At 45.0% G+C, this 22,903-nt stretch overlaps 4 protein-coding genes and 1 pseudogene across 4 annotated transcripts; 4 read left to right on the top strand and 1 right to left on the bottom strand.

Moving 5' to 3' along the window:
- The first annotated feature begins 6 nt into the window (after positions 1 to 6).
- LOC101763742 (ribonucleoside-diphosphate reductase small chain C) lies at positions 7 to 993 on the top strand. Its single transcript, XM_014805523.2, has one exon. It carries the CDS (start codon positions 85 to 87, stop codon positions 817 to 819), a length of 735 nt encoding a protein of 244 aa, XP_014661009.1. The 5' UTR covers positions 7 to 84; the 3' UTR covers positions 820 to 993.
- Positions 994 to 1,603: 610 nt separating this feature from the next.
- LOC101772495 (6,7-dimethyl-8-ribityllumazine synthase, chloroplastic) lies at positions 1,604 to 5,477 on the top strand. Its single transcript, XM_004976044.4, has 8 exons — positions 1,604 to 1,990; positions 2,077 to 2,198; positions 2,425 to 2,520; positions 3,010 to 3,105; positions 3,681 to 3,759; positions 4,205 to 4,251; positions 4,997 to 5,056; positions 5,137 to 5,477. The coding sequence occupies exons 1-8, from the start codon at positions 1,882 to 1,884 to the stop codon at positions 5,173 to 5,175; spliced, it is 648 nt and encodes a 215-aa protein (XP_004976101.1). The 5' UTR covers positions 1,604 to 1,881; the 3' UTR covers positions 5,176 to 5,477.
- Positions 5,478 to 7,886: 2,409 nt separating this feature from the next.
- Positions 7,887 to 9,866, top strand: LOC101772087 (ubiquitin-like-conjugating enzyme ATG10). Its single transcript, XM_004976043.4, has 7 exons — positions 7,887 to 8,239; positions 8,364 to 8,417; positions 8,517 to 8,567; positions 8,813 to 8,912; positions 8,996 to 9,093; positions 9,208 to 9,399; positions 9,476 to 9,866. The coding sequence occupies exons 1-6, from the start codon at positions 8,084 to 8,086 to the stop codon at positions 9,397 to 9,399; spliced, it is 651 nt and encodes a 216-aa protein (XP_004976100.1). The 5' UTR covers positions 7,887 to 8,083; the 3' UTR covers positions 9,476 to 9,866.
- A 1,088-nt stretch (positions 9,867 to 10,954) lies between these two features.
- Positions 10,955 to 13,475, bottom strand: LOC101771680 (endoglucanase 12). Its single transcript, XM_004976042.1, has 3 exons — positions 13,091 to 13,475; positions 12,261 to 12,568; positions 10,955 to 12,151 (listed from the first exon to the last, which is right to left on the bottom strand). The coding sequence occupies exons 1-3, from the start codon at positions 13,473 to 13,475 to the stop codon at positions 10,955 to 10,957; spliced, it is 1,890 nt and encodes a 629-aa protein (XP_004976099.1).
- Positions 13,476 to 15,498: 2,023 nt separating this feature from the next.
- Positions 15,499 to 17,747, top strand: LOC101763336 (annotated as a pseudogene).
- Positions 17,748 to 22,903: the final 5,156 nt, after the last annotated feature.

Genomic DNA, 22,903 nt, shown 5'->3' with positions numbered 1-22,903 from the left:
GACGAGCGCCACTTCATCTCCCACGTGCTCGCCTTCTTCGCCGCCTCCGACGGCATCGTGCTCGAGAACCTCTCCTCCCGCTTCATGTCCGACGTCCAGGTCGCCGAGGCGCGCGCCTTCTACGGCTTCCAGATCGCCATCGAGAACATCCACTCGGAGATGTACTCGCTGCTTCTCGAGACCTACATCCGCGACGGCGCCGAGAAGGACCACCTCTTCCGCGCCATCGACACCGTCCCCGCCGTGCGCCGCAAGGCCGACTGGGCCATGCGCTGGATCGACGGCGGGGAGCGCTTCGCCGAGCGCCTCGTCGCCTTCGCCTGCGTTGAGGGCATCTTCTTCTCGGGCTCCTTCTGCGCCATCTTCTGGCTCAAGAAGCGCGGCCTCATGCCGGGCCTCACCTTCTCCAACGAGCTCATCTCCCGCGACGAGGGCCTCCACTGCGACTTCGCCTGCCTCCTCTACGACCTCCTCCGCAGCAAGCTCGACGAGGGCCGCGTCCGCGAGATCGTCGCCGACGCCGTCGACATCGAGCGCGAGTTCGTCTGCGACGCGCTCCCCGTCGCGCTCGTCGGAATGAACGGCGGGCTCATGAGCCAGTACATCGAGTTCGTCGCCGACCGCCTGCTCATGGCGCTGGGGCACCAGAAGATGTACAACGTCGCCAACCCATTCGACTGGATGGAGCTCATCTCGCTGCAGGGCAAGACCAACTTCTTCGAGAAGCGCGTCGGGGAGTACCAGAAGGCGTCCGTGATGTCCAGCCTCAACGGCGGCGGCGCCGCGAACCACGTCTTCAGCGTCGACGAGGACTTCTGAGTTGTGACCGCGCGCGGCGTATTCTATTGCTCCGATAATCTTTATTTGCTTTGGTCGCTTGCTAATTGTAGTAGGAGTTAGTTCGTATACTGTTTCAGTTGCTGTGTTGCGGTTTCTGTTCGTCATGTAATGTACTAATAATCAACTTCTCTATAAACTGGCTGTTCTTACTCATGGTGTTTGACGCAATGTCTGAAATCAATACACGCTTACCCGATATTGATCCATTCACTGTGAGAGGCAGCTTGTCATGGCTGGCAGGGTAAATCTTTGTTAGCACCTGCTGCAGTGCCGTTCTGTCGTTGGTAGAGCATTTAGTCAAGCAAATTCCCCAGTCCGTTCCTTCCCTAATTCCACTTGAAGACTCAATGTTCCCCACTGTAAATCTCATGCTAAACATTATTTCAATCTTTAGTATCATATATCTGATGTTTCAACATGCCAAGTTTTTCCGATGCTTGCAGTCTTGCACGGGTGTAGCTCATCATGAAGGAAAGCGGTATGGATTTGAGAATACATTTGACAGTTGTAATCTTGAGTTCAGAAAAAGGCTGAATTGCTTCTTTGTGTTTTCATCTTCAAGTTACTTTTGAACTGGAGCAAATATAATTTGCTAGTATCACGATTTGTTACAAAAACGAACATTTTCTCTTAGCAGCTTCGATGCTGACTCGCTGTTGCGCCGTAGGAAGGCTTTGCTGCCGCCAGCGGGAAAGCCTCCTCATCCTCTGCTGGAACCCGTCGTCATCCCCAGGCCGCCACGCCTTCCTAGCTCCCTGCTCTCTTCACTCCAACCGCCGCCCGATCCGATCCAGAGCCCGCCGCCGGCGGCGGCGAAGAAAAGAAAGGACCGAGACCGGGCGGTCACGATTTTTTTAATTGTAATTAATTAAGGACGTGGGCCCCACCTTAAGACCCACTTTAAGCCCTAGGCACCTTGCCGCTATCTTCTCAGGCTGAGGGAAACATTGCATGTCACTGACATCCGCCCCGCCCGCACCTGAGTAGTTGAGCAGAGCAGCCGCCGCCCGCCGGCCAGATCTTTGGGCCCACACCACGGCGATGGCGGCTCCTCCGGCGACATCCTCCGCGGCCGCGAACTCCTCCTGCGCCCGGCTGCCCGGCGCGCCCCTGAGGCGGGCGCCTGCCGCGGTCTCCTTCCCCTCCCGCCGTACGCGCCTGTGGCCGCCTCTTCAGTCCGCTGAACCATATGTTTCCTACCTGTACTGATTTGTTCCTCTTGCTTACTTCGTGCAGCACGGCCGGCCGCTCTGGCCGCGCACGCTGGGCCGTCGCAGCGCCTTGACGTGGCCGCCGCCGCGGGGCACCAGAAGCTCATGGGGTCGCTGACCAGCAACGAGGGGCTCAGGTTTGGCGTGGTGAGTTGAGCTCTGCTTAATCGAGAGGCACATGTACCTTTCTGGCTTCCTATAGAACTGATGGAACATCGATGGCACTTTACTGAACAAAAGCCATGGATTCGCTCCGTTGTGGTTACTGACGTGCTGTTCTTAAAAAAAAGAGCAAGCGTTTTCCTGTATGTCCATCCATAGTTTTACCGTTGAATGCACGATTCGATGATTGTGATTCCTTATTTACTTGCAGGTTGTGGCACGGTTCAACGAGGTTGTGACAAACTTGTTACTGCAGGGGGCCCTGGAGACATTCGAGCGTTACTCTGTCAAAGCAGAAAATATAACAGTAGACATCTTGACTCTTTTGGTTTATTTGCAGCTGTTTATTGATATACAGAAAATATAAAAGGTCTAACCCAAAGTTGTGTTGCCATCCTCCTCCCTGATGCTGCCATAGAGATGGTTTCATCATGAAGTCCCCATGACCCAGGCAAATAACTCTTATTGGAAGCTATCAATGGATCATTTTGATCTGAATTTGTTGAGCAAGATGTAGCATGCTGCATGCCTAATGCTAGATGCTCACTGCTAATCTGGCACCAAATTGTATAAAGAATGTCCTTGAAATATAGAGCATGATGTGCATTCAATTATGAATACTGCTATTAATATAAAGCCCTTTGCCTGATTTTAGAAATCGCATGTATAAAGCTGATGACGTATAAATTTATGCCCCATGGTTTGAAACAACCTTTGTACTGACCTGCATTATGAATCTAAAAAAGGTCCCAGAAACCTTTGGAACTCAAGTTCTCTAATTTAAATTGTTGTCTAGGTTGTTAGTGTTCCTGGAAGCTTTGAAGTTCCCATTACGGCACAAAAGCTTGGGAAGTCTGGAAAATTTGATGCCATTCTGTGCATTGGGGCTGTGGTAAGTTCATCAATTTTTGCATCACCTCCATATTACACGCTTGAATTTTATTGTTTTAATACATTCATTTTGCTTTTGATGTTGATGTAACATGTTGCCAAGGTAGTATTGATGTTCGAAGGGTTATTTTCCAAATACAACACAACAGTTCAATACGTATACCTTACCATCTAGCTTGATATTATGTAGCCCTTTGGACTGTGCAAATGAGGAGTTCAAAAAAGTTTAATAAACCTGTATGTTTTTACAGAGTGCCCTTTGAACGTTATTGAGCTGATCCTTCTCTTTTTATTTTATATTGAGTGACAAAATGTTAAATTTTATCTGTTATAAGAACCAGGAAAATCTAAGAAGGAGCTGTATTCACCACTGTCAATCTGCTTTTTAGTTGTGAAACTGTCTTTGAATGTGCACGGCATATATGAACTACTACAAGTGTGGATAAGAAATAACATACTGAATTACCAAATTACTTTTGCATTTTAGTCCTTTCTAGTCACACTGATCATGGTGTTCCAGAACTTGGCACTAGCTGGCAATTTTTAATTTTATAAAGCTTTGACAACGGTTTGCAGATTAGAGGTGACACAACTCACTATGATGCTGTTGCAAACTCAGCTGCATCAGGTGTACTGAATGCTGGATTATCTGCTGGTATGTTGCTTTCAGCTCTTCCCCTCCTTTTGTACCATGCCAGTAGAGAACTTGATTTCCTAAAGCTGTTTCTGTCTCAGCTGGGGTGATTCCAAGTAGATTTATTCTTCTTCTTGTGAAATATTCAGCTGCCAAACATATTCGCGTAGCCAGTGAAACTTTTACTGATGTCCAATACATGTATCGCAATATAGCTTAGAGAAATGTATGTATAAAGGTCAATACATGTGTGATACAGCTTAGAGAAATGTATAAAGGCCAATACATGTGTCATATCGCTTACAGATATGTATAAGGGTTATTGTGAGCGACTAGTATGCTATAGAAGTACTTCACAGTATTCAGTGAACACTTTGTAAGATGCTTGTCTTGTTTTTTCCTTTCCAGTTATTACATTCAGTTAACTATCAAATTCGGATTACTTATGGTTTGAATGATGATACAGGTGTCCCTTGCGTATTTGGTGTTCTAACCTGTGAAGACATGGACCAGGTAATGATTTGATTATTCATACATCTTATCGATTATCCCATGCCTTTAGATCTTGTTTGGTAACCCAAGCCAAGGGTAATTGTCACTTTGTCAGCGGATAATGGATTTCTCACCCACATGCCCATATGTACAGAAACTGGCTGATTCTAGGCTGGACTTTTAATTTTTGAAAGTTCATCTATGTTTGACCTTATATGTGTCCATGTCATGTCTGTTTGAACTATTTTGTATGAATTTTTTAGTATTTGATAGTTTTGGCCAGTAAAAACCAGAAACCAGCCAAGTTGCAAGATTTTGACCAGTGACCAAAGTGCTTCTGAGCTCTTGTTCATGTGACCAAGCCATATGGTAACTTGTTCTGAAGAGTCATCATGATTTGTGCATGCTAGTAGGTTAGATAATTTCCATGAACAGTAACGTAATCTGTCCATTTTATCTTGTTTCCGTTTTCTTTTCGTTCTCTTGCCTTGTCGACCTTTCTGCATTCAGACTGGTGTTTCTCGCGTTTCTTTTTAATTCAAGGACATGCTCTTTCGTGTTTGACAAAAAAAAAGAGAGAAAAGAATCCAGGTCGCGCATAGTAACTAAGCAGAAGTCTCACACATACATTCCTTTGTGATGAAGAAAATGTCACGTGAATTATTTGACGTTTATTTAGTAATCAACCTCTTTTGAAATCCTGTGCACTAATTTCCTGCTTACCAAATTCCTGTTGAGAAAATGTATGCCAAATCGAATATTGCAGGCACTGAACCGTGCTGGTGGCAAGGCTGGAAACAAGGGCGCTGAAGCTGCTCTTACTGCTGTAAGTAATTTTCTTTCTGCCAATTCAAATATCAATTAAACCTGCATTTATATCATGTAATAAAACTCTCTTTCCTGTAGATCGAGATGGCCTCTCTGTTTCGGCATCACTTAGGCTGACGTCTGGTGGTCTTGCAGTCGCAACCTTCTGTCTCATCCACGGCTACCAGAGTTTGAGTTTTGGCCAGTAGAGCTCTTCGCTGCAGGCTAGCGTTTAACCTGACGCTCGAAACTGGCTAGTCCGGATACTGACGCTTAATGTCGTTGTTGCCCTTCTTGATTCTTGATGGTTTGCAAGGCTCAAGAGGCCTATCGTTCAACTGTGATCTGCCACGAACTTGAGAGTTGGGACGATGAATAATTGCCGCCAAGTACCGCACGCGCTCATGAATAAAGCTTCATTTCTTTGTGTTTTTGAATAATTCTGGAGTGGCTTTACCTTTCCTTACCCATGTTAGAAAAAGTTGAAAAATGAAGGGCTCTGTACTGTACCGTCTGTACGCCAGCATAAGCTCGTACTCCAGTACTGGCTGTGGAGTCCCCTCGTTCTTCCAAATGTAGGTTCTCCATCTCGCACGGCGCGGACGACATTGCTACGAGCGGGCAGATTGATATGAGGAGGAAATCCCTGGTGTCGCCGATGGCACAGCTCCGGATATATATGGAGAGGAAACCCTGGATCCTGCCGGCACGGTGGCACCGCTTTCACCTTTCGTTGGTTCTATAGGATCTCGAAAATTTCTATCACATGATACTAACTATCACATGATACTAATTAGGAATATTAAATATAGATTAATTATAAAATCAATTGCACAGATGGAGACTAATTTACGAGACGAATTTATTAAGTCTAATTAGTTCATAATTTGATAATATGGTGCTACAGTAAACATGTGTTAATGATGGATTAATTAGGCTTAATAGATTCGTCTCGTGAATTAGCCTCCGTCTATATAATTAATTTTAAGATTGTGTTTAGCTCTCCTAATTAACGTCCAAATATTTGATGTTCCGGACTAAAAACACAGCGCATCGGACGGTGAAAGGCCACCCAATAACGGCTGCGATCTGATTTGTAAGGGGTGTTTCTAGAGAAAGCACACCCAGTCCGTTTTCCCTTCCGTCGAGCCTGATCTTGTATATCGCGGTCCCCCAAAACTTCTTATTTTCGACGGAACTTCCCGAAAATCTCCGTTCCGGTGGTGGATGCGAGCGCAAGCCACCAGGTCACCAAAACGCATCCGGGAGAGGCCTGCGCCAGGAGAAAGCTGGACACTGCAAGTGCAAAGTCCCGCTCGTGTGATTGGAGTCCAGTCTGTGGATCCAATTCGGATGCTAGAGAGGAACAGAAAGGCCGGCCTGTCTCTTCCGCTGCTTCGCAAGCATATGGCTTAGTGAAACTTTTACTGACCCAAACATGTTCGCATAGTCAGTGAAACTTTTACTGAAGGTCAGTACATGTATAGCAATGTAGCTTAGGCCAGTCCCAGTGCAAGATTTCATTGCACTGTTTCCAAGGATGCCACATCATTCCATGAGGTATATTCTCATGAATGAAGTAGGGAGTCCCAGTGCACAGTTTCATTTCACGATTTTATAGGATGCCCATGATATTTAATTGTGAGGCATGTGATTGGATATGGTTAGATGAAATGAAACTCTATAGCCCCCAATGCAAGTTTCAATAGGTTTCATAGTCTTGGAAACAGTGTATACACAGTTTCATCCTAATGAAACTCCTTCCCTCTCTCACTTCATAACTACCATACCATGTCATCACATATGCTGATGTGTCACCGTATTTAATGTGCATGAAACCTCTATGAAACTTCCATTGGGATTAGCCTTAGGCCCCGTTTGGGTCCAAGGAATTGGAATCTATTTAATGGAGTAGGCTAATTTATGTTGGAATGTGGCATTCCACAACTTTCCAAAGTTTAGATATAAGCCTATCTTAAATTCATGGGGTGGGAGATGGAAATTGATTCTATAGATTATGGTTATTAGATGGAATTCAATTCTTATAGCACGCTCTTAGACTCGCTTCTCTATAGTAGAAATGCAGCATACAAGTATCTCTCCCATATCACCAACTATAATATACAACTATATTCCACATACAATTATATTAGCTTAATTAATTTGTGTCTAAATTATGATTATTAGGATGGAATTCAATTCCAATGAACCAAACGGGGCCTTAGAGAAATGTACGTGTAAAGGCCAATACATGTGTTACATAGCTCGCAGGTATGTAACAGCTATATTTGCTCCTATTTATTAACTATATTTGGTACTAATATATTGCCGCATACAGATGCACCACCAAATAAAGTAAAATGTCTTATTTTTAATAAATTTTGAATCCTATAATGATTTATTTTTTAGACGTAAGGAGCATAGGCTGCGCACGTTTCAGCAAACTTCCTCGAATGTAAGATCCCCAACAACGAGTCTCTCCCCTTGTTTTCCCCGTTGATCTAAAAAAGAACTATCAAATTTACTTATGGTTTGAATACTGCGGACGCCCTCAAAAGCTTCGTTTTTTTTGTGTTTTTGAATATTTCTGGAATGACTTTACCTTTCCTTACCCGTTTGGACTAGAATTAGAAAAAAATCAAAATGAAGGGCCCTTACCCGTTTTACATGTCGACCCAAACACTTGGTCCCGTTCAAGGGCTCTTTTTCTGGGTGGAAATTGATTCACGAATAAAGGCTGCGATCTGATTTGTTAAGGGGTGTTTCTGGAAAAGGCACACCCAGTTCGTTTCCCTTTTCTCGAGCTTAATCTTGAGGCACCCGAGTCTTCCCGTCCGGTGGGTGCGACCGTGCGAGGGCAAAGCTACCATCGCGCGGGACAAAGGGCGCGCGCCTGACGCGGCCGGGCTGGGTCGCTGGATCGGAGGCAAGTTGAGGGGGAGTCCCTGAGGCGTCTAGCGGCAGGCGCCGGGAGAGGGCTGGAAACCGTGAAGTCTTTCTCGCTTTCTTTGCCCCACCCGGACTCTTCCCCTTCTCAAGAATCAAGATGGGAGGCTCCCCTGTTGGGGATGGGACTCTGTCCCTGGACGGCTTCAACGCCTCCGCGACGGCGCTGGTGAAGAGGTGGAAGGAGATCGAGGTCGACGATTCCCTCCCTGACTGGACATGGAAGCCCTGCAGCAATTTGGGGGTGCCGTCCCAGGTTTCTGCTCAACGATTCTCTCTGGCTGTATTTTTCGTAGCGCTTGCCTCTGTCTCCTTTCGATTCGCGCTAGTTTTCAGATTGCGTAGCGCGCTGACTGATAGATTTGCTTGTTTTCTTGCAGGTAGAGGGGTATCTGGCGCTGGAAGGAGTGTACCGCGATTGTGGAGGGAGCCAGGTGCGTAGTTTCTTTGCCTGTATCTGTATGCCTGTAAATTGAGCAAGCTGATGGTGGTAAAATGCTAAGCTTTCACCAAATCTTTTCCTGCAAGAGCAGATTGAGGAGGAGGACAGTTCTGACGGTGCAGACGTTGGGTATGATACTTGGGTAAGTTTTCACTGTACATTCTTCACTCTACGGTTCCTGTGACTTGTTATTGGCAGTACGTTAGCTTGCTCTCAATTTTCACCATTCATATCTTCAGAATTCTGTTTTGGTAGACATCAATTTTGCCCAAGGGCTTATACGCGTGCTAGGCAGCAACTCAAGTTTGGTTATGATTTAGTCACTCTCCGTTTTACTCCAGTTCTGAAAGTAACTTGTACAGCATTCGTGGTGTCCTTCCTTTGCAGGTCCAGAGCTCTAGTGATAATATTCACGTTTATGATTTCCATGTTGTCTATAGCCACTCTTACAAGGTTCCGGTGCTATACTTTCAGGGTCATCGCTCTGGTATAAAATTCGATAACATAAGTGAATATTTACTTACTTTTACTGTCCCATTTGACTGCAAACCGTTCTGTTCTGTAACTTAGATGGGCAGCTGCTAACAACAGATGAGATAAAACAAGACCTTCCTTCCAACTCTCTTAAAGTATTAAGCGAGTCAAAGTGGACGTTTATTACTCGAGAGGTATGATGTGAATGGCTAGTACATTACTGTACATGATGATTCCAAATATACGTATTTTAGTCTCATTCAGTAATCTACAGTAGGGATGGTTGAACTGCCTTTGCACTTCTGCAGGAGCACCCCCACTTAAGCAGGCCATGGTTCACCTTGCACCCCTGTGCAACCGGTGATTGGATGAAGCTACTTCTTGAAGAAAGTAAAGTGGCGTATGAGGAACAATCACCGCGATATCTACCGGCATGGTTATCTGTGGTTGGCCAGGCGGTTGGACTGAAAATCCCTCTTGAGCTTCATTGCAAGTCATAGGTTCACCCTTTTTCATTTTCAGTGTGTATGGTGATTGGAAGGGAAAGTTTTCACCTAGTACGTTGTGATCTATAAGGTCATGGAAGGAATGGAGTGCAAGGTCATGGAAGGAATGGAGTGCGAGAGTCTTCAGGAAGCAGAATTGGAACCTTTAGCGCTGCTGCAACAGATCAAGCTAGAGGGGGGAAACTGGATTGCGGCGGGAGCAGTTCAGTTGGGTTGCTTGTTTGTGACATAGTTAACATGCAGAGCACCCTTCGTTCACCAGTTGTAATCACTTGCGTAATATAGCTCTAGTCGATTGGGGTGTTTTAACGCACGATTTGTCGTTGCACATTGTAACCTATGTTCTTTTCTTAGTATAAAGATGTGCCGCTCTCCTGCATATTCGAGAAAAATTATAAGGTCATGGATATTTCTGACTCTAGATACACTTGCCCGCCACCTTTCTGAAATGTTTTGGTAAATCTCTACTTTCATTGCTTCTGTTAAGAGTGTTACCCCATCCCTCCATTTCTATAAGACGTACGCCAATCCATTCCATTGCCTCTCTCTTGATAAGTTGTTTTCTTTCCTTGATGCTGAAATATGCAGTTGTATAATATCGTCTGCTTTACATGTATGATAATAAGGAATTTCCAAACCCTCAAGGTACGTGAATGGAGGGTTTTCTTTTTATGATTCCACCAAATTTAGGGGATTCACCTGACACACCAAATCGATTGCAATTCTTCTTCCTTTTTTTTTTAAAAAAAACTCAAATCGATAACGTTCAACTGAACTAGTACACTACGTTTGGGCTTTCACTGGCCTTGGAGGCCTGTTCGCTTCAGCTTATAAGCCGGCTGAAAAGCTAAAACAACTGATTTGTTGTGAGAGGAAAACACTGTTTGATGGCTGATAAGCCGGCTGAATAAGAGCAACTCCAAGAGTATCTAAAAAATTCTTCCCCAAAACTATGTATTGGGGGTTCTCCCAAAAAAAATTTCCCCCAAAAACATATCAGTCCACAGCAGATCGCTAATAAATAGCCCCCAATATTTCAAACACAGGCCACGTCATCGTATTGGGCCCATCGGAAGGGACACGCGGGTGTGCGAGGATCAGGATTGGGGGAGGAACGCCAACGCTAAAATATACATGGTGGTAGGCTGTTTTTTAGCGTCGCTAAAAAATTGGGGAAGGTTTAGGTGGATTGTTGGAGTTTATTTTTTCTCTCTTTTTTCCTAAAAAAAGTATTGGGGGTAAGATTAGTAGCCTCTTGGAGTTGCTCTAAGCTGAAGCGAACAGGCAAGAAGAAGCAAGGCTGCTGTCTGCTGCAGTATCGGTCAATTGAAAGCCCAAAATAATTTATATGGGGCTCAAGTTACGCGAAAGGATCGGTGGCCTGGCTGTATACGGCCCAGGCTTTCGCGGCGAACAGAGCAATGTTTTCTCTATTTTTACTCGACGAGTGAAGGTAGAATCGTCTCTTCTACATCTACAGCAAAAAAGTCAGATGAAACCACCACCGTTCAATACGATACCCCAGTCACGCAACGTCCAATGGCATCTCTCACGGCTTCCACACGGGCGGCGGCGGCGGCGTGGCCGGGAACAACGGCGGCACGGCGGAGAACATGCTGTTCTTGTCGACGGCGCCGACGCCGACGCCGCGGCCGCTGCTGGTGACGGCCAACAGCGCGGCCACGAGCCCGGCGTTGCCCGCCAGCGTCGGCTCGGTCTGCCCGAACGCCATGCGCGAGTCGTTGAACCTGTCCCTGCGGTCCGGCCCGCCCACCATCGCGCCCGTGAGCACGTTCGGGTCCCCCTTCTTGGTGTCCCGCCACCTGTACCCGCCGGTGCACGAGTACTTGACGCCGTTGCGCGGCGTCGACGCGCCCCGGTGGTGCACGTGCCGCGGGTACCTCTCGCCGTACCCCACCACGTAGCTCATCTTCCTCGGGTTGTCCCCAAGAATGTAGTTGAGCTGAGACCTGGCGAACGCGCGGAGGTCGTCGGCGGGCACGAAGTTGGGGCCGCAGTACCAGCCGGGGACGTTGACGGCCTCCAGATAGTCGGCGTAGAGCGCGGCGAGGAAGGAGTTGGCGACGGCGTACTGCAGCGGCTGGCCCCCGCCGTGGTTGAAGAGCGCGAGCCCGCCCCTGGTGAAGTTGAAGGCGGCGAAGCGCCGGAGGCACCTGCACATGTCCAGGTCGGTGGCCCTTTTGTAGCCGGCGAGCGACGGCTCGTAGGGGTACCCGGGGTTGAGGAACATGAGCAACCGCGACAGGAGCATGCCGGCGCCGGGGAGCTTGTTGTCCCAGCTGAACACGGAGAGGTCGGGGACGTCGTCGAAGGCGCTGGCGTCTTCCGCGAGCCCCGGGCGGGTGGCGGCGGCGACGTAGCTGGCGTTGCCGGTGGCGTAGTACATCCACGCTGCGCCCCAGACGTGCTCGTCCCGGTAGCTGGTGGAGTTGTAGAAGGGCTCGATCTCCGGCCGATGGCTGGAGTAGGTGGCTTGCTGCTGGTTGTTGCTCGAGTCGCGGGTGGCGAACTCGTACATGGTGGCGGCGCCGTGGGCGAGCTTCTTGGAGTAGGCGTCGTCGTCGCGGAACGCGATTGAGGCGGCCGCCAGGGCCGCGGCGATCTCGCCGCCGAGGTCGGGGGCCGAGCTCACCGACAGGGAGGGGCGAGGGTACGCCATGTCCTCCGGCCGGTTCCAGCAATAGTGGTCGTCCGGCGTCCTGCCCTTGACCTTTGCAGCACCCACCTGTGGCGCGAGCACCATCCAGATCAACACGTGACAGAGAAAGATCCAAGCGACCAAAATGTACTGATGCAAATTTCAGCATTTGAGAATTTAAGTTAACAGCTACTACCTGAGCGTAGACATGGCCGATGCTGGAAGCGGAGGAGTTGAAGGTGCGGAGCAGGTAGTCCGTGCCCCACTTGATGAGCTCCCGGACATGGTCATACTCCCCGACGGCCTTGTACTTGGCGCTGTACTCGATCACCGACCAGCTCAGCAGCGTCATGGAGAAGGCCATCGGGAAGTGGAACTTGATGTTGTCGCCGGCGTCGTAGTAGCCGCCGACGAGGCCGCCCTTCACGTCCTTGGCGTCGGAGCCGTCCTTCAGGCCGGAGTTCCCGCGCCACGGGATGCCGTTGCTTCTCGGAAGCCGGCCGGCTGTCACGACGAACAGGTGATGTTGTCAGAAGGAAGGCATTTTGAATTTTTGAACAAATAGATTGGTTGTGGAGAATGCGTGACAAGATCATGATCGGCCATGTATCAAGTCGTACGCTGCTGCATCAGACTATTCATGGTAACAGTGAACGTGCCAGATTGTCGATTTCTGCAGAGGTTTGGTGAGTCGTGACAGCTAGCCGGGCAAAACATTCCATTTCTAGGGCTGCAGCTGCACACAGGTGTGCTGTGCACAGATCACTACGCGTGGCCAAAAAACGGCAATTCTCAAGGCAAGACGATTCAATTCCATTATTGCAGATGCGTCTGCAAGCAAAACGCGATCCAAATTCCCCAAGTTCTAATGCAGCGGCAGATCTACGCAGGTTCTATCTACCGATCAAAAGGTCGCAACTTTGGCGAAAATTCTTCCGAAAATCCGATCCAAGAACTCGTCGTCGTTCGTGGTGGATACACGGTAGCTAGCATAAGCAGGAGACGGAGTGCGGCGGCGATGCTCACATTTCTGGGCGTTGAAGAAGAGGAGCGCCTTGTGCAGCGCCTCGGCGTACTGGTCCGGCGGCGGTGGGCGAGGAGTCTTGCGGGGGATGGACTTGGAGATGATGACGGGGAGGCCGACGAGGACGAAGCCGGCGACGAGGCCCCAGAACGCCCACCACAGGACCTTGCGCTTGACGACGACGCAGCCGAGGTCGACGTGCCGGTTCTTCTTCTTGGCCGGCGGGCCCAGCAGCCAGCCCTGCTGCGTCTCGTCCAGCTCGTGGCGGAGCTGCCGCGCCGACTGCAGCGCGCCGGGGTCGAGGTCCATGTTCCGGCTGTCGTCGTCCTCCGACGCCCCGTCGGTGGCGATCTCGAACGACCCGCCCCAGTGGTTCGCTGAATACATGGCTCACAGAGTCAGGGTCGCGCGGTGCCTTCCTGGGCTTGGATCATCGTATAAATGGAGGCCGGCGGGATGCCTTTGCGTCGCCGGTGAGCACTGAGTTGCTATTCACACCAGCCCCCCAAACCCCCAACGGTTCGTTTAGGTTGAGGGAATTGGTAGGAGGAGCTAGGATTAAAAGGCTGAATTCGGATTTTATTTTTGCCATCTCAAACATGAGCTTCGCATAAATGCCATCATAAAGATCGGCTTCACAAATTTGCCACTTTAATAGTTGACATATTGATCTCATTACCATTTTCCCCTTTCATTGTTTTTTATTTATTTTTCTGTTTACAAGTATATGAAATGACTAAAGTGCCCTTAGAAGCTTTATGCGAAGCCCATGGTAAAAATCCAAATTTCTCCCCTAAATTCAATTGGTTTGGTCGTGGCTATGTAAATTCTAGTGGGAAGAGAACATGAACGTGAAATGCATCCTTTTGAACCTATGGGCAGAGGAGGGATTTGTATTTTTTTGCTCCCCTTTCGTGTCCCAACTTGGCCATGTACAAGCTCTCCGTGCACGTTAACATCAACTGGAGATTGGTATGTTGCACGGGCAGGGGAATAGTGTGGTAGTAGGAGTTCTTTGGTGGGCCTCTTCTAGTCTTCCGTGGGGAGGCGGATGTGCATTTACAACACTAACATCTGCAAGCTACTCATCTTGTATATAGTGCATGCTTAGTAGAAATATGGGAAAAATCATAGGTAATTTCGTGTGATCGTTCTTTCTGGGGAGGTGATTGGAATTAAAATATCAACTATAGTTCTTTCTCATATTTGTCTTGAAAATTGTATAATTGGTATAAAAATAACTATATGGAAGCAGATGATGACTTTTTTCGGTCGAGTTATGGAAAATTGATCGCAACATATCTGAATATTAACCCATAATAAAAAACCATTGTATCTAGCATAATAAATGTTCTAGCAGGGTATATTTGGACCATATTTCTTTATTGCTTCAGAAAATTATGTAAGATATAAAATCAATTACATTTTTGTCGAGAAGATTGTATCCTATATCCTCAACAATTTTCCAATTCGAGTTTGTTAGCATGTCAGCATGCTAATGCACTTGTGTACATAAGAAATTCCTTGGGTTATAGTACTTTGTTTCTAAATATATGACGTTTTGTATAAGATAATTTATCCGTTTGTAATTTCTACAAAACTTTTATTTGCTAAATGCACAAGGAGTTTTAAGCCGTCGGGCGCTATGTTTATAAGAAATTGGAAGTGTATGTTGGTAAACGTTGTGGTCATCTCTAGGTTGTGATCAGCTTGGTAACAGGGAGATGTTCGATCTTTGATGGCTTCAACTTTGCACCCGTATCAGAATTTATAGAAAAGAAGATAAACCCGTTGAGTTCAAATGGAAGTGTGCTGCTGTCAGAGGAAGATACGAGCTGTTGTAACAAACGCCAAGCAAACGCAGAAGGTAGAGAGTCTGTATTCTTACAGTTATTCGCCCTTGCACTGATTCTTTTGTTGAGTTTATCTCTGAAAGATGAGGACACAGAAATGCGGTAATCCTTCTGGTTGCGCTTCTGACCCGGCTGAATGCCAATAAATTTGCTGAATGCATAAGCACGAGTGCGATTCTTGCAGCTTATTTTTCTTATTTGTCCTTACTTCTTTAGCGATAAAATAGCCATTTACTATCCATAACCATAAGTCAGTAAACAGAAAGCCCAAGAGGCCGCCGAGACCTCGTTTGCAGGGGCCAAATCTAGAACCATTTGAGAATCTGAACAATGTGATAATATGTTCCGACATGATTGCAACATATTTGATCAAACTGCTCGTCTGTAGTACCATGTGCTCAGTAAATTCTGAATTGTTGTGTCAAACGTTCGAAATGGTTACCTGTTCCTGGTTCAGCAGTTCGGATCATTCAGAAACTACTGTTGGAGCTTTGTGAATTGTGAACCACAAGCCCATCACGAACTACTTCCTCTATGCTCGCCAAGTAACTCCTACTTCAGCCTGAGCGACCCAGCGCAGCTTGGCCCATTACGCCATGGCCTTCTCCCCGCCTTCTGGAACCTACCGACCCCGTCCCGCCGGGAGGCTCCAGGCCGGCGCATCCGGGAGGGTCGTGGCGTGCTCGTCGCCCCCGCCCGACGTCGTGGTGACGCGCGAGCGGGGAAAGAACGCCAAGCTCATCGCCGCGCTGGTGAGTACCCTCAATGGATCCTTCTGTTGTGCTCTTGTGTTGAAACCAGTAGCTAGAGTCCAGAGGAGGCTGCAGGAGGAATGGCTTGGACGTTGGTGCTGTAGCCTCCTTACTCATGTCCCGAGTTTGGTGAATTAATTAGGCGGAGGATTTTAGATGTATGACTGTACAAGGGCGAAATTCGGAGGTTAATCTCCTTTCTCTCCCCGAATTGGAGGCCAAAGCATAGCGCTAGATTGGGGAATCATACTGATTTCCCTTCATGGGAGGGTTGATTTAGGGCTTGCTATAGAGAATATCAGGGTCACATTTGTACTGTATGGTTCTGAATCCTAATGGAGCTGACTGCTTCTCCTTCCCTTCGGAAATGTCACCGGGGGTTTAGATTCAGTCGGCATTTTGAATTGATTTTCTTTGGTTGATAAATGATAGTGTTCTTTCTTGGAAATTTTCTAGCATGTGATTCCTTCATCGTTTATTCTCTTTAGAATGAAGCCTGATGTCCATGCTGCATTGCTGATTCTGGTTAATTTTGGCTTCAAAGATTTCTCAGTTTCTGACGTGAATCCTGAATCGTGATGATATAATATTTTTCAAAACAGCATAGTTCCTTCTAGTTATTCGGCTGATTGCTGCTTTGCATTTACATCTATTTTCTAATTGGATTCTGTAGGAAAAACACAATATACGCTCTCTGGAACTTCCTCTTATTAAGCATGTTGAAGGCCCTGATACAGATAGGCTTTCAGATGTCTTACGTGGTAACTTACAATCTTTTCTTCTCGTGATTGGAACAACGTTCATCTGCTGGATTTCATTTTCAGAATTTCATATTTGGATATGCAGCACATAACGTTCTGTTCTTTCACTTTTGTTTTTTATTCCATTTTCTCCAGCAGATATTGTAGTAACTTATTCTGCAATATAACTCCTCTTTGCACTTTGTTTATAAACTGCAATGGGAAATTCATGATTCAGTCAAAGCTATTCTGTACTTACAGATGACAAGTTTGATTGGATTATTATAACCTCTCCTGAGGCAGCTGCAGTGTTCCTTCAGGGATGGAAGTAAGCTTCAGGAATTTTGCAGTTACGTGCACAACATTGTTATATAATTACCAATTGTACATCAATTCGTGCCTTGTAACTTGTGCCATAGATTCATGTACTCTCTCGATATCTTTTTGGGTAACAAAATACTTGGCATATGTTATTTCTATAATTTTTACAGGCATATGTTCCTTAAGTTAAAATCAGTGTTGCATCACCAGCTCAAAATAATCTAAGGCTGTCATTTCTTATGCAAATCATATAATGATGCAGTTCCAGGACTGCTGGAGGTCCTAAGGTTCGAGTAGCAGTTGTTGGAGCAGGAACTGCTAGGGTTTTTGATGAAGTATCAGTCTGATGATCGATCTCTTGAGGTTGCATTTTCACCTTCCAAAGGTAACTTACATTGTCATCTCTATGATGTCCTTAGTAAAAGTGTATTTTCAATACTTTATGTTATTTTGTTCATCTTCAGTTATTTATCAACGTTAATCATTTTGTTCCATTACTTTGTTTATCAGCTATGGGTAAAGTCTTGTCTTCAGAGCTTCCAAGGAGCAGTGGGAATACATGTAAAGTTCTGTATCCTGCATCTGCAAAGGCTGGGCATGAAATTCGTATAAGTAGGGATCTTTCTCTCTATTTCACAGATTGGTTGGAGGGGAGGGCCATCCCCGATGACGGCACACGGCTAGGCGCGCATCGCCGGCGAGCGTGTGGCCCGACGAAATGCGCGTGGAGAGGAGCTCCAGCCAATGCATGATTTTCTTCATTAATTTTGTGCAAGGTGTGTGAATAATTACCCTAGATATTGAAAAAGTGGCTGGTTAGCACAAGTATATAGGCTGTGTCTTTTTATGTTGTTTATACTACTGAGTGAAGTATACCAGGCATGGGTATTGGATGCTTTTCTTATCAGTCTTGTTCAGTATATTTTTGCTCATCTCGGTAGCTATAATTCTAATGGATTCAAGTATGAATAATTAACTTGTGTTTATCTTCCATTGCAAAGTGTTATCATCGCTAGTTGGGGGAGTCAGGTCTTTGTTTGCTTCTATGTACAGTTCGCAATCACGACATCACTTTTTGCAAAGAGTAGACAAAACATTACTATAAGTTCACTAGCATTTTGAAAAATCTAGGATGCGTATAGATGTAGTGTGAGCCTAAGCCTACATTAATTTTATGAGAGATTAGAATGTGTCTTATTTTATTTATAAATGTTGGACGGTGAGGTTCAGTTACATAAAGGGATGGGAATAAGGCCCTTTGTTACTCTTATAGCATGTAGATAAGAATATACCTTGTTTAAAAATTTTAATAATTTTTTGCATGTGGCATATTGGCATGTCTTCATCAAACAAAAACCAGTTTTTTTGGAAGTGAGGTGCAAAATTTATTCTCCCAATTTGTATTGATAAGTTTTGTACAAAAGTTTTTTTTTTGCAAAGACAAGTTATGTAGAAAACTTTCAATCGAAAAGTTATACATACTAGTTATCAACAAATAGTTGGTCTGTAAATATTTTTTTTCCCAATAGTCAAGTTGTATCTGAAAGTTTGCCACCATAGTTTGTTGAAATAAAAGTTTGTCCACAAAAGTTTTTTACAATAAATTGTGCTCAAAAGGTACACATATAAGTTACATGGATAATTTTTCTATGCAAGTTTTACATATAAGTTCTGCAAATGGCACTAAAGGTGTAGAAATTTTGTTATCTTACAAATTATTGTTCATAAATTTTTTATATAAGTTTGTCTCATGTTAATTGTATTCGTATTGTATGTTGTGTTATAATTACCAGTTCATAAACTCTACTCATATTGTTATATGCTTGTAGGATATATATTCAATACCTTTTTTTAATATTTAGTACTAATGTTAGTGGTTTTATGTAATAAATAGTAGTATAAAAATAGCAATGCCCAATAGTGAGCAGTAATGTGGTAGTTTGTGGAGATTAAGTAATTGTTTTTTTACAAATGCTTCTGTTTAATTCTCGGTTCTCAAGTGGCATGGATGAAAGCAATGAGTTTGGGTGGGCTTCATCAAGTGACAAGAATAATACTTCTTCATGTTGTGCAAAGGTACTTATGTGTATCAAAGTATATGCCAGCAAATAGTTTGGGTAAATGGTTAGTGGGGTATGAAGTGCAAGTGCTCTCTTGAAGCACAAAAGAAATTTTTTCACAATATTTTGACATAAAAATTTTCAGCTCAATAAGTTAGGCCAAGATATTGCTTTATATAATTTTTGCACATAAGTAATGCACATAATCTATGAGTTTAGGGAATAACATTTTTTCACAAATTTTTTTTTTGACAATCTAGTCTTGTCAACAAGTTAGGCTAACATTTTATTTTTACACAATTTTTGCGCATAATTTTTGTAGATAAATTTTGGTAATGCCAACAAAATTGGACAAGAGATTAATTGATTTATCTTTTGCATAAGTTCTATACATAAATTTTGATAATTTCTATTTTCTATTACTTGGACAAAGCTTATATGTCAAATATTTTTTATAATACAATTTTTTCCATCAAAAGTTTTGTATAGCATAAGTCATGCACATAAATTAGATGCAAAAGTTATTTTATTGTGCATAGAAGTTATGTGCCAGAAATTATTTATCACTATAAGTTAAATATCAAACATGCCTTTTTCCTTCACAGTTTTGCTTGGCATAAGTTGTATCCCATAAGGTATTCATAAAAATATGAATTATGCATGGTGTAAGTTTATACACATAACTTGTAATGCAGTGTTAAGTTAAGGGACGTGTGTGTCCACAAACATATGCTTGTCCCGGAAGAGCATAGAATATTCGATCTAAATGTACAACAAATTTTTAGCCCGCAATATGAACTCTTTCCTTGTCAGATGGTGATGTTACATTGCCACGTTTAAACTAGGATCAAATGTTAAAAAAATGCTTGGCCAATTTGGATAGAATTGACTCATATTTTTAATATATTTTTCAGGACATGCATGAGAGGACGAATATACCAGACACCCTGTTGCCGTGTGATCACTTTTTTAATTTCATTTTTACTAGATATAATCCGTTTTATATTGGTTGTGATCAGGGAGGATAAAGTTGTATTTTCCCCTTTTTGTGCATTTTTAGATGTATATTTTTCAGAATATTTTACCAATTTTTGTGCGCGCATATTTTTTCTATACCAGTAAACCTTTTATTTAAAATTATTGTTGGAAGCAACTTTTATCACGTTTCCGCCACCCATTTCTAATCCCACCTCTTTCCAATGATCCCGAATGAATTTGACCCGTTAAGAGAGAAATTTACCTTGGAAACCGTAAACGCACCGAAAAGCGAAACCTGGAGGTCGGAACTGGGGAGAACGCGGTTTCCAAAACTGGCTTGTCGGAGATCGGTCGCTGCGGACCCTCCTGGCGCGCGCGCTAATTAGGGATACCCACGCACGACACCTTCCTACAACACAAAAGTTTTCTCTGTACACTAGATCCATCCGGATTACGGGTAGGCCCAGCGGGGAGGCCCAGCTTAATGTTTGTCGAAAAGGCCCGTATAGAACTGTGGCCTATCCCGATTTTGCAGGGGTAGGCCCAATTACGAATTCTGAAACGGGACCTCAACAAAAGGGGCTACAGGGCCCTACCCAGTTTCTGAACAAAAGACTGACTAGGAAGCTTCACTGTCGGTCACGGGCTCACGGCGAACAAGGAGCGGAGCGGGGCGCGTCGCGTCCGCTCATCAAGTCATCAGGGCAGTTGGCACTGTCGGTGACGAATTAAAAAAAAAAAAAGCTCTCCATCACTCCATGCAACGTATGCTCGCCTTCCTCGCCGTTCTGTCGGTGCGCGAGTATCTTATTTGCTCATGGCCTCATGGGTTAGTGCTAACAACTCGATAACCATATTCTTTTAGCCCGCGGCCAGTGGCATGTCCCCTTCAGTTCTCTCCCCCCATCGCCCCGTGCCTCCCCTAATCAATCCGATCCGTTGCATACTCACTGTAACCGACGCCCGCTCAATACCACTAGTACCTCTGATTTTCTGAATGATTGGCAGGCCAGGGCTTGCTCAACTCGCACCAACAAAAACTCTGATTTAGCAGGTTGCTTCTGATTTTTTTTTCTTTCTTTCAGAACCGTATCTCCTCGCTAAATCATTGAGGCGTTGTGTCGAGACACCCACACGTCAGCCACCCAGTCGGAGCTTCAGTTCATTCCCTGGTGAAACGTACGTTCTTGACCTTCACTGCGTGCCTGTGTACACCTTTTTCCGGTGAAACGTCGCTGTAGAGACGGTCGCTGGACGAGGGCTTTTGCCAGTTGCAATACGAAACTGGCTCTGGCTGGAAGATGTGTGTGCATCCAGCAGGCAGCCTCCTAGTGGCCATAGGAATTAGAAAAAGAAGAACAAGTTTCAGGGATGGATTGTATAATTGGTGCCAGCCTCTCGCCAGGCTGAACATATGGGGATGCCGGGAATCGTAAAGAAATCAGAGGAACAGGACGAAGGCCGCTGCCTGCCTGCCTCACTCGCATTCCATCATGTGTCCCCATACCATATTTGACCACGGCGAGATGGCGACCGACACACATCCGCACATGGTTGTTGAGAGCTTGCGAAACTTCTGCCTCTGATTACCGTCCTTGATCGGCGTGGCTCACACTGAAATCCTGACCTCTTGTGTCAGTCAAAGGAAGAATGACTGTAAGGCTTGTTCAGACTGAAGTTTCAGTAACTCTGGTGTTGATGACTGGAAGTCTGAATTTCTGTAACAACTGCAGCCTGAAGATTTCGAATCTAACTCTTCCTAAGCACCAGTAAACTCTGCCTGTATTTTTTTTTTTGAAAAGCTTAACTCTGCCTGTAACTATCTGGAATCTCACTCAAGCAGCAACCAGCAGTGCCTTGGCAATTGGCACTAGCACTACTGCACTACGGGCAAACTGCAACCAACACAGTAGCATCTAGCATCAACCCACTCTCTCGGTTCGAGGAAACAATTCTGGAAAGGGGTCACAGAACAGGCACATGGAACACCAAAAGGTGATGCGGACAGATTGTTTCGGCATGTTACACACCTGCGAGCATGACAAAATGCTCCCTTAAAATAGTGGCCATCATTTGGAGGTGAGGTGTGGAGAGTGGAGACGAGCAGATGCGATGCGATGCGACTATGCGAGCTCCAAGGCCAGTTCTACCCATACAACCGCGAGACGGGATCGTCCCGTGGCGCGGCGTGAGCGGCAGCAGATCATAGGGTACCCCACACGCAGCCGCCACCAGGCCGTGCTGCGTCCAGGCTCCAGTAGAACTAAAATCACGCCCTCTAGCTTAGATCTGGGTTGTTGGGTATAAAGGATTATGTACGTAATATTAAATATATATAGAATTAGATTGGAGAGCGTTGATATATTGAAAAAGTGTAAGAATTTTAGCTTGCAAATTGATCCAAACTGATTTCTTACTGCGGTTTCAAGATTTGATGTGTGGAAATATACTTGGTTGAATATAAGATGTGCGAGAGAAGGCTCCTTTTCTTTACTTACCATCTTGTCAGTTGGGTTGATGATTATCATTCCTATCGTTTCTATCTATGGTGCTGGTGGGTGCAAGTAGTATTAGGCAATTAATTAAGCTCGGGGATACTTTTCTTGTTGGTGGATTTGTTTTTTAGTTAGTGTTGATGATTCACCCGAATGGGATTGTTTTTATCAAACTGATCTGATGGTGCAAATGGATGTGTGTTAGTGTAATGGGCTTCGTGCTAATTGTTCAGTATATTGTTTGTTTAGAAGGAAAAACATCCCAAAACAGTTAATACAAGCAATTGTTTTTTTACCGGATTTTGTATTTCAATTTGAGACCGAAATTTGATATAGAACATGACGCATTGATAATTTGGCAAAGCAACAGATCCAATGCAATGAAGATTGCTGAAATTTCCTCACATTTTTAGGAGTCAAATTGAATCCATAAAAAGTCATACAACGCATAAAAGTTGTCCAATTTAGATAATTTTCATTCAAATTTGCTTCATGGTTTTGAGCTGAACCCAACTATTGCCCTTGATCTATCTTTCGTACAAGTTTGCCAAATTCTGAAATTGTTTAAAGTATCCAAATAGAATTAAAAAGAAGAAAAAGAATATTGCATATTTGT

The sequence above is a fragment of the Setaria italica genome, chromosome VII, assembly GCF_000263155.2.
Source record: "Setaria italica strain Yugu1 chromosome VII, Setaria_italica_v2.0, whole genome shotgun sequence".
NCBI lineage: Eukaryota > Viridiplantae > Streptophyta > Magnoliopsida > Poales > Poaceae > Setaria > Setaria italica.
The sequence above is the reverse complement of the archived record's forward strand: the minus strand, read 5'-3'. Positions and strand labels throughout refer to the sequence as shown.